The 10,158-nt window shown below is 63.3% G+C and overlaps 2 protein-coding genes across 2 annotated transcripts in view; one reads left to right on the top strand and one right to left on the bottom strand.

The window, feature by feature from the left end:
• Nucleotides 1-223: 223 nt before the first annotated feature.
• TMIE (transmembrane inner ear) lies at nt 224-5,544 on the top strand (the record flags this gene model as incomplete). Its single annotated transcript, XM_014449689.2, has 4 exons — nt 224-347; nt 1,977-2,094; nt 5,027-5,176; nt 5,427-5,544. Coding segments are annotated over 4 exons (481 nt in total), but the record flags the coding sequence as incomplete, so codon positions are not given.
• Nucleotides 5,545-7,064: 1,520 nt separating this feature from the next.
• LOC102422870 (probable threonine protease PRSS50) overlaps nt 7,065-10,158 on the bottom strand; it is an 11,713-nt gene continuing 8,619 nt past the window's right edge. The window contains exons 3-5 of the mRNA XM_023748391.1: nt 9,134-9,417; nt 7,695-7,861; nt 7,065-7,311 (exon numbers count right to left, since the gene is read on the bottom strand). Of these exons, the coding sequence (XP_023604159.1) occupies nt 7,081-7,311; nt 7,695-7,861; nt 9,134-9,417 (682 nt within the window). The 3' untranslated portion in view covers nt 7,065-7,080. The remainder of the gene's footprint in view (nt 7,312-7,694; nt 7,862-9,133; nt 9,418-10,158) is intronic.

A 10,158-nucleotide genomic window follows, 5' to 3' on the forward strand; every position in this document is an offset into this window, starting at 1 on the left:
AGGACAGGCTGTGAGGCTCGGATGGAGGTGGAGCCTCCACGCTCGAGTTCAGACCCCCAGCAGTGCCCACCACAGGAGACAGCAGATTGCTCCTGTCACCCTCCACCCAAGACCTGCCACTGCCCAGCCCTGGCCCTGACACTGCCCACATGTACTCCAACCACATGTGTGCCCTGTACCCACATATGTGTGCTCAGCCCCATGTGTGCCCCACCCCCCACAGGTACCCTGACCCCACAGATATGTGGTACCTACCCCAGTTCACCCTGGTTATGAGAAAAGAGCCAGTGAATCGGGTACGAATCCCTCACAAAGACCCTCTGGCTTCCCGGGACAGGCTGCTGAAGGTGCTCAGTGGAGGAGGAGGAGGAGGAGGAGGAGGAGGAGGAAGTGCCTGGCTCGTGGGAGGACCCAATCCCTGCTTACAGCCGAGGGAAAGGCTGATGGACGGTGGCCTGCGGGCTGCCTTTCCTCCCAGACAGCCAGGGACTCCTCAGGCCTGTCCTTGTTTGGTTCATCGGAGGACGACATGGTGCACAGATGGCCCAGGGTCCTCCCTCCTAAGCACTAACTCCCATCCACACCCTCAGCCAAGCGTGGGGACAGCGGTCATATCCCTGTCAGCCCCGCAGATCAGGGACAGGTCTTGCTCAGACCCTCCCAGAGCCGGCCTGGCCCACCCAGACCCCAGAGCAAGGCCATGTACCCTTAGAACCCCAGGGCAGGGCCATGTCCCCTCAGTGTCCATTCAGTCCTCCAAGGCAGGGCCATGTCCCCTACACCCCCAGGAAAGGGCCATGCTCCCCTCAAGCCCCCAGGGAGTGCGGGGCCCGCTGGGAAGGTGGGAGGCAGCTGGCTCTGCTCTGCTTGGCTGACTTGCTCCCACCGGACTTACATGGTTCGGCCCCCAGGTGTCGCTGCCGTACTGTGGACAAATGATCTCTCGGGTCCTGTCCTGAAAGGCCTGGTCCTAGCCCTGGTCACTGGAAGTGATTCTGGAGGGCGAGGTGACTGCAAGGCCGGTGGGGTCCTGGCCCAGCGCAGTCACGGGCTCCACACCCTACCCCACACTGGCGGGGGGGGGGGGGGGGGTGGAGACAGCACAGGATAGCGAAGTCCCCAAGGTAGTACAGTCCTCGCCTTTTCTCTGGCCTTGGTCCTGAGTCCCCGTCTGCCTGTGGGGGCCCAGGACTGGAGGAGGAGGAGAGACCCACAGGCTCTCCGAGGGGCCTTGAACCAGATGGGGACGGGCTGTCCCATTTTGCCCTGTGGGCCTTGGTTTCCCCGAGCGCCGACCACCCTGGCACTCCAAGTCCCGGCTCCGTGGTTCTGGGACTCTGCTCTCTTGTGCTAAATCGGGAACTTCCCAAGGTCTAGGGCAGCTAACGGTGAGCCGCAAGGATTTTTAAAACATGCAACACTCGTGTTTAGTCAGGGGCACTGCCCTCTTTCCCCTTAGATCGGGGTGGGGAACGTCCAGCCCACAGGCGAGCGATCACTTGGTCTGGCTCTGCCAAGGCATCAGGGGTGAGTTAATTAAATGTTTGGCCAAATACAGCTAATTTTAAGTCGATGATTTTGTACGGCCCGCGAATGAGGTTTTAAATATCCAAATGGCCCTTGGCAGAAAAACGGTTCCCCACCCCTGCCTGAGATTGTCAAATAAAACAGTGACAGCAGCCCACACAACGACAGCCGTCCAGTGTGAATGAATCAAAATTATACCTGTTTTTTTGGTCAGATCAGCAAAATCATATTTCTCGGTTGCCGCGGGACTTTAGTAATCAGTGTATGTGCCATGGGACGAAGAAGGTTGAGAACCACTGGTTTGGGCAATGGCCGTGAATGTCCAAGACAATTGATTCCAGGCGATCATCCTGGGGTGCTGGGGCTAAGTCCTTGCTGAGACCGGGCTTCTCTCAGCCCAGTCCCCGCCCGGGCTCTGCCTGGCTCACTCCCCTCTCTCCCATCCGCAGCCCAGCACGGCCCCGCCCAAGCCCAAGCCGCCGCCGCTGACCAAGGAGACCGTGGTGTTCTGGGACATGCGCCTGTGGCACGTGGTGGGCATCTTCTCCCTCTTCGTGCTGTCCATCAGTGAGTAGCCGCCCCTGCCCTCTGCCCGCCCAGCACAGGGGTGGGGGCACCACCCGGGGGCTCGGAGCAGCAATTCCGAGCAACGCAGGCAGGCCAGGCGCCCGTGGGAGGCCTGCTGTGGTTCCTGGCACCTCCGCGGTCCACACAAAGTCCCTGCGGAGGGCGGACAGGCGGTGGTGACCTGCAGCATCCCGCCCGACCAAACGGGGAAGCAGCCACATGGCAATTAGGGTGATTACAGGGGCTCCGGGATCCAGGACGGGACGTGTCATCTTTCCCTTTCGGGCCTCCTGATGCTTTTCCTGCGGTTCAGCCAACTTAAAGGGCCCACACCCAGGGCCCCAGCAAGGCCACCCCCGCGTGGCCCAGATGCCCAGCAGATGTGTCTCCCAGGCTGCAAACCCTGCTTGTCAAATTCCCTGGCCCCGCATGCCTCACACCCATCTCAATTAAAAGCAGGAGACCCCTTCCTGGGTGGGGGGGTGGTTTGCTTGACACAAAGTCGAAATAGAAATGGGCTGGACATGCTCCTTGTGGGGGGTCTAGTCTGGAGTTGGGGGAGGGGCAGAGAAATGCCAGCTGGTGGAGGAGGCCGCCATGGCAGAGCCTGAGGGAGGTTCCTACAGGCCAAAGGGCATGGGGGGCACGTGGAGGCCCTCGGGGAGGGGTGGTGTGGGCGGAGGTCTCGGACAACCCTCCGGACCTTTCCCCGAGCGCCTGGGTCGGGTGCGGCGGGCGGCATGCGGGTTCTAAGGGAGCTGTCCCGGGACGAGGTCCCCTGAGGCAGCGCCTGCTGACAGCATAAGACACACCCAGACGTGGGGCTCCAAGGGGACGAGGACATCTGACTCGCATGTGCTTCTCCTGGCACCAGAAGTGCCCTCCCTGTGGGAAAATGGCCCCCACCCACCGCTTCTTCACAGCCTGGGTGGGGCCAGGATCTGAGCAAGAGGCTGTGTGCGTTCCTAGCGGAGGCTGGGAACCAGGCCGGCTTCTGGGTACAGGCCCCGCAGACAGACGGGGGTCCACGGAGGGGAACAGGCCCCACCCTGCCAGGGGGGGTGGGGGCCTCTGTCCTGCAGGGGCCACAGGAGGACCCAGGGGCAGCTCTGGGGCACACAGTGGCCTCTCCCGGGCTCTGCTCGGCCCCACGTGGTAGAGGTGCCTGTGGCCTCACAAGAAAGTCGCGGTGCCGGGCCCAGAGGCACCTGGACATCAGCCACGCAGACCGACTCGGGCTCCTCACACCACCTCCTAGAAAAGGGTGAGGACGGCCCACAGGCCCGAGCAGCAGGGCAGCACGGCTCCTCCAGGCTCGAGAGCAGGGGTGGCCCGAGTCCTGAGGAGGGAACAGCCTCCTGCTCCCCCTGCGTGAACCTGGGAGGTGCAGCTGTTGCTGGGGCATCACCCCCAGTCCCTGTGAAGAGGGACTGGGATTGGATGGGGTGCCTCTGGGAGGGGTCTCCTCCGGCCTGGGCCCTGGAACTCAATCGAAGGTCCTTTGTTTCTCTCCTCCCTTGAAGAGAAGCAGCCAGGCCCGGCCTGGAGCGAGGGGCAGTGTCTGAGCCCTGCCCTGGCCTCCACTGGCTGCCCTTTGTGCTCCCCCTGAAGCCCAGCCTCCCGGTCCGGAAGCAGCTCCCTCCCTCCCCGAGGCTGGAGCCAACGTGGACAGCCCGAGCGGGCCTGGTCCGGAGGAGGGCCTGGGTGGCTGGAAGACGCGGCACAAGCCAGGAGGGTTGGGGCGAGGGACCGACCTTGGGCGCCGGGCACACACAGGGGTCTGGAGAAGACCAGGACCCAGCTCTCTGGGTCACAACGGCCTCTGTCTGCTCAGCCTACCCCACAGCAGAGGCCACTCCGGCCCACTGGGGCCCCTCCTGCAGCCCCCACCCCGCCCCCATCCATTCATTCAGGAGCCAGTCTTGTCCTCCGCAGCAAAGGCCTTGAGACTATCATTCATTCATTCATTCATTCTTTCCTTTCCTCTGCGATCGGGTGAGACTCAATGGGCCATGATATTTGGCCGAAGTTGCACAGGGCACCTCCAGAAGGTGCTCCTGCCCCGGCCACGTCGGTCGGATCCATCTTCCCCAAATACGCCCGCTTGTCCTGCCCGCCCGCCTGTCCCCAGGAGTCTGCCAAGAGGTCATGTCTGGTCATCGATTTATAATAGGAAGCAGCCCCATCCCTCCCCTGAGGCTGGGCCCAAGGTGGTCAGACTGTGGGGGCCTCAGAAAAATAAACTCAGTTCAGCCAGGTCCCATCGCCCGGCAGGCCAGCGCCGTGCCCTGGCCACGGTGCCCAGGTGCCACCGCCCCCGCAGGAAACCCGCTCCCGGAATAACTCGGTCTGAGGTGAACGCCCGGGGCAGGGCTGGGCCCTGGCGGCTCACAGCCAGGAGAGGCGCAGGCCAGTCCTCAGGGGGGAGGAGGTGCAGCTGCATCCTCCAGTGCCCAGGACGCGCTGACCCGACACACGGAGCCCAGGGGCCTGGGTGGAGGCACAGGGCACCTCCCGGAAGCCGTGGCCTGCGTCGTGGGGCAGCCATGTGCCCTGCCCTCCGGGGACTCTCAGTCTGTGCAGGAGGACCTCGGACCAGGACCCTGGACAGGGCAGGTGCCAGATGGACATATGAGGCCCCTGGTTCAAAAGGCGTTAAGAATTTCCCGACAGTGAGAGCAGAGCGCTAGCCCAAGCACCAGGCCCTTCTCGGGTGCCTGACGCACGTGGCCAGCCCCGGTCAACAGAGCCCTTCAGAATCCCAGGGCCTGCGGGGTTTTGTCAATGCGAGCCTCGCCCTGGCCTGTTTGGCTCAGTGCATAGAGCGTCGGCCTTCGGACTGAAGGGTCCCTGGTTCGATTCTGGTCAAGGGCACGTGTCTGGGTTGTGGGCTCGATGCCCAGCAGGATGACTCTCTCTGTCCTCCCTCCAGTTATCACTCTGTGCTGTGTTTTCAACTGCCGTGTGCCACGGACTCGGAAGGAGATCGAAGCCCGGTACCTGCAGCGGAAGGCGGCCAAGATGTACACCGACAAGCTGGAGACAGTGCCGCCCCTCAACGAGCTCACAGAGGTGCCCGGAGGTGAGTGGCCCTGCGGAGCCAGCCCGTGCCTCAGGCCTGCCCCCCAGGAGGTTCAAGGGAGAAGGTCCCAGCTCCATCCCTGGGCAACCAGACACCAGAAACTGGTCAGAGTGAGGCGGGTGGAACCAAGAGGTATTGTGCAGGTGGGAGAGGTGTGGAGGGAAGAAGGCAGTGAAGGGCTGGGTGTGGAGGCTGTGGGTGAGCCTTAGGGTGCTGTCTCACGCCGGCCGCACGCCCCTTTACCCCACAGATGACAAGAAGAAGAAGAAGAAAAAGGACAGTGTGGACACGGTGGCTATCAAGGTAGAGGAGGATGAGAAGAATGAAGCCAAGAAGTGAGGAGAGACACGAGGACAGCTTCCTGGCGGTGGCAGCTGGGGCTCAAGTCCTGGCTGGGGCCCAGGCATCCTGGACTCCACGCTCCTTCATGAGCCAATCAGGGGCTGGGACCAGACCGCAGGTGTCCTGCCTCCCAGCCTGGACTCTGCTCCTTTTACCATGTCCACGTGGCCGCTCAACAAAGCGGGTCTGGGGCCACTGTCCCTCTGCAGGTCCAGAGCAGCCTCACACCTCCAGACACGCCTGTCTCACCCCTTTGGCCCCAGTGGTGCTAAAGGAGTGATACGCTGTGGGATCACTCCGGAAAGGCACGTGAACCGATGTGAACCGGACGATCAACCGGGAGCTGTGGCAGCAGGCAGTTCTCAGGCCTTGCCGGACAGCAATCCTGGGGCGAGGGGTCAGCCCAAACCTAGCAGGGGCTCTGGTCCAGCGAGGTGAGCAGGTGGCCAGAAGCAGGAGAACCCCCAGCCCAGCAGACTAAGCCCCTGGCAACAGGATGCACTTGGTTCACGCTCAGTGATGGAGCAGAGGATGCTGGGGGTCAGCACGAGGCCCGGCTCAGGGCTGGGCTGCAGCGGTCACGGGTGCAGGAGGCTGAAGCCGGGGGCCGGGGAGGAGGGAAGAAGGCTGCTACCTGGGCCCCTCTAGGAATCCAGGGAATATCTGAGAAGTCAGCGGGCCCTTGGGCTGCGCTGCTGTGGGGGAGGTGTCAGGGCCCCAGGGGATCACTGAGGGGACAGCTGGGGGTTCAGGCCGCCTCTTCTCCCACCCTCAACAACAGGGCCCCAAAGCACTGCCGATGAGAAGGCCCTCGGGATGAGGGATGCGGAGGGGCCTGGGGACTAAGGAGATTCCAGAGGTTTCCGGGCCAGGGGGCCTGCAGAGATTAGTAAATAAAGCAGAGCGCCCCCCATCCCCGACCGATCTGGAGTGAAGGTGACAGCGGCAGAGGCCGGCTGACCTTCTCCAAGCCCGATTAGGGTGAGCTGGAGGAAGTCAGGTGACCAAGAGCAAAGGGCAGCTTTGGTTTCAACAGGCCTTCGAGGGTCTGAGCCCAGTGCTGGGTGTGTTCTAGCCACGGCCAGGAGCCGGGCTAAGGTCAAGAAGAGCCCGACTCCAATTAAATTAACAGAACGAATACCTTCAACTCCGGGCCCAACAGCTGGCCCTCCCAGCCTCACGCAGTCCAGCAGCGCCAGCTTCGGCCTGGGCAGGGCATTCCAGGCCCTCCATCGCCTGACCCTGATGTCATCCTTACACACACTCCCCCACCTTCTGCAGGAGCCACCCTCCCTCTGGATGGAGGCCGGTCCTGGGCTCTGCCCTTTCGGTGCCTGAGCCCCCACCCCACCCCATCTTGTTCAGCCGTCTCCCACCCGAGCAGCCCAGAGAGCAAGGGCCTCCAGGACCAGGAAGGAGGCTGCGTGAGGAAGAAAACTGTTTAATTGAGCGCCTGTCTCGGCCCTGCCGGATGGGACAGGAGAGTGGACCTGTAGTGTCCTGGACCAGGACGATGAGGGGGCCTGGGGCCAGAGGGCGCCCCCAGAGATGGCCTGGGAGCATCAGCAGGCAGCAAGGAGGCTGAGGGGCAGCGACAGTGCCAGGAGCAGGGCCCTGGACGGGGCTGGCAGAGGCTGCCCGTTGATGCGCTTCCAGATCCAGTGTTGGTAGGTGGAGATGCGCAGGTAGATGGGCGGGGCCTCGTTCTGGCCGCAGCCGGGGCCCCAGCTCACTATCCCCACCAGGAACCACGTGTCCTGCACAGGACAGGACAGGGGCTCCCCACTGGTCTCCTGTGGGAGGTGGGAGGACAGAGGGTCAGGAAGGCCAGATGTGGCCCGAAGGAGAGGGGACCCAGCTCAGGGACGAGCAGGGTGCTTCACACAGATCTCCCCACACCCCTGAGTGTCACCGGCTGAGCAGGACCCAGGAGGCCTCCCACAGAGGGTGCATCTCCCTGCTCTCCGGGGTCAGTCCTCCATCCCCCGCTCCCTTTAACCCACCCTCCGTCTTCCCACCCCCCACTCTCCCACCTGACCTCATCTCTCTCCTCCATCCCATCTCTCTTCCCCATCTTCCTGCTCCATCGCCCCTGCTCATTCCCTCCCCACTTCCCTCCTCTCCCTCCCCCCTCTCGTCCTGGCCCAGGGCCTGGAGGGCAGGGGCAGGCGCTCACATAGCAGAAGTGCTTCCTGTCGGTGTCCTGCACACAGATCATCTGGGAGTTGATGACCCGAACCAGGGAGGGGATTTTGGAGAATCGGTGGTAGAAGTCCTCACACTGCTTGCTGTTCATGATCGTGACCTCCTTCTCCCGGATGGTCCGGAACTGCGGCCACGTGCCTGTGGACAGGCCCCCATTCGGGGGGCGGGGGGCTGCCACCTGCCTTGTCCCCCACCCGCTCGGCTCCTCGCCACGCCTCCAGCCTTTTCCGCTGGCCACACAGCAGCCAGGGAGGGGGGATCTCCAGGCTCAGCCCGCCTGCCATCCCAGCCCCCCTCCCCCAGCACCCCTTGAGAGGGACCCCGGGCAGGGCTCCCAGTCTGGCCTCACTGCACCTGGTTTACCTTCCGCAGAGTAAACCAGTTTACCATCCACTGAGTCCGTTCCTACGTCAGCAGCTTGGCTTCTGCCCTCCCTTCTACCCCAAGGCCTCCTCAGAGGCTCCTCCCTGAGCTTGCCCAACGCCCCTCCCCCAGTCCCCAGCACAGCTCCCTCCCTCCCCTCCGCCTGTCAGTCCATAGCCTGAGACAGGGACTTCTGATCATCCCCAGCCATTGACAGCTGGGGCAGGGAAGACAAGAAAACCAGCCCCTCCCCTGGGCTGGAGCCCTGTGGCCATTTCAGACAAGCTGCTCTCGGAGGCTCCCTCCGGGGAGGCACCTCCAGTGGGAAAGGCTAAGGTGCCTGCAGGGAGAGGGCATTCCTGGGCTTGTAAGGAAATGGACCCTTGAAGGGCCGGGACAGCACTCCGCTCCGGGCCTTGCTCCCAAATTGGGATGACATGGGGTGAGGACCCTGGGGGCCCCGAGTGACTCCCAGACTGTGGTGCCTTGGCCAGCCCTGTAGGATCCTAGCCTGCTCCTCTCACCTCGACGTTCTGCTTCAAGGCACGGCCCCCCTGGAACTGTGCAAACAGCAGAGCCTACTCTGCGTGCTCCTGCCTCGGGAAGCCCTGTCCACATGCCTGGCCTGGCTGAGTGCTCACGGGCATCTCTGCCCCCACGGCCTGAGGCCGCGGCGTGCTCACTGCCAAAACCCTCGACCACCTTGGATAGAAGAGCCCAACAGGGCCCAGCCGGCGTGGCTCAGTGGTTGAGCATCAATCTATGAACCAGGAGAAAAGGGTTCGAGTCCCGGTCAGGCACTTGCCCAGGTTGCAGGCTCATTCCCCAGTGGGGGGCGTGCAGGGGGCAGCCGATTAATGATTCTCTCTCGTCATTGATGTTTCTCTCTCTCTTTCCCTCTCCTTTCCTTTCTGAAATCAATAAAAACATAAAATTTAAAAAAGCCCGACAGGAAGGTGGGAGCAGGGGGCTCCCGGGATGATGTCTCAGACCCAGCTGTGCCAGGCCCTCTCCCACACCCCGCCCTGGTCTGCAGGTGCGACTCACCGTTCGCCCTGGGGAGCCCCCAGCCTGTCACGGTGCAGAGGGAGAAGTCCTTCACCCTGTAGTCCAGGCCGGGCAGGCAGATGGGCCAGACGTACTTGCTGTAGGTGAGCGTTCTCTCGAGCTGCAGCAGGGCAATGTTGTTGGCCTGGCCCACCCAGGACCAATAGCGATGGGCCCGGAACTGGCTGTTCAGGATGACCTGGTGCACCCGGACGTCGGCCGTAGTCTGAGCCTTCTGGTCAATCCAGGGGCTCCCCACCCGCACGGAGTAGGTGACATTTTCCCTAGGGAAGCGCCAGGGGAGCCTGCCATCAGCGCCAGGCACCCCACCCCAGCCCTGACCCACTGCCACTCTCCGGGAAACCCAGGCAGGCCACCCGCCGACGGCAGGCCCCTGAGCCTCTCCTCACAGCAGAGGTGAGCGGAGCCCTGCACACACACAGTGTGGCCGTGTCCTCGCAACAACCCTTCATTTCCACGGAGGGGAAGCGAGGCTCAGAGAAACCCAGGGACCAGCTCAGGGCTACAAGCTGGAAGTGGCGGAGGTGGGCCGTGGGCCGAGCGTTCTCTGGATCCTGTCCCGGCCGGTGATGCGCCCAGGAAGTGGCAGGCCCCCTGCACGGGCCCTGGCCTCGCCCTCGGGCCTCCTTCCCCAGCATGCCTCTGGAGTCTGTGTGGACCCTCAGGCCCGATCACAGCCCATCACGCTTCTACACTGGCCAGCCCTCATGGCCAGCACAGGTGTCGCCTCGGGCCGCCCCCGGGCACCAGCGCATGGGCATGCCCTCCCTCTTGTCCCCACACTGACGACGGCCCTGCGAGCCCCTGAGGATGTGGTGGGTCCTCTCTGGCCCCAGTGCCCAGGCCAGGGCCTGGCTGCCAACGAGTGTCAGGGCTGTTGTCGATGAAGGAAAGAAAGGAGTAAGGGAAGCAGGGAGTGTGGCACGAAAAGAATAAGGGGCCTTCTTTCTTGTAAGCGGGCTCGAGACCCACGCTCCCGGGCGGCGGGAGCCAGCGCTCTGCTC

This window comes from Myotis lucifugus, unplaced genomic scaffold (assembly GCF_000147115.1).
Source record: "Myotis lucifugus unplaced genomic scaffold, Myoluc2.0 scaffold_1356, whole genome shotgun sequence".
Taxonomy (NCBI): Eukaryota; Metazoa; Chordata; class Mammalia; order Chiroptera; family Vespertilionidae; genus Myotis; species Myotis lucifugus.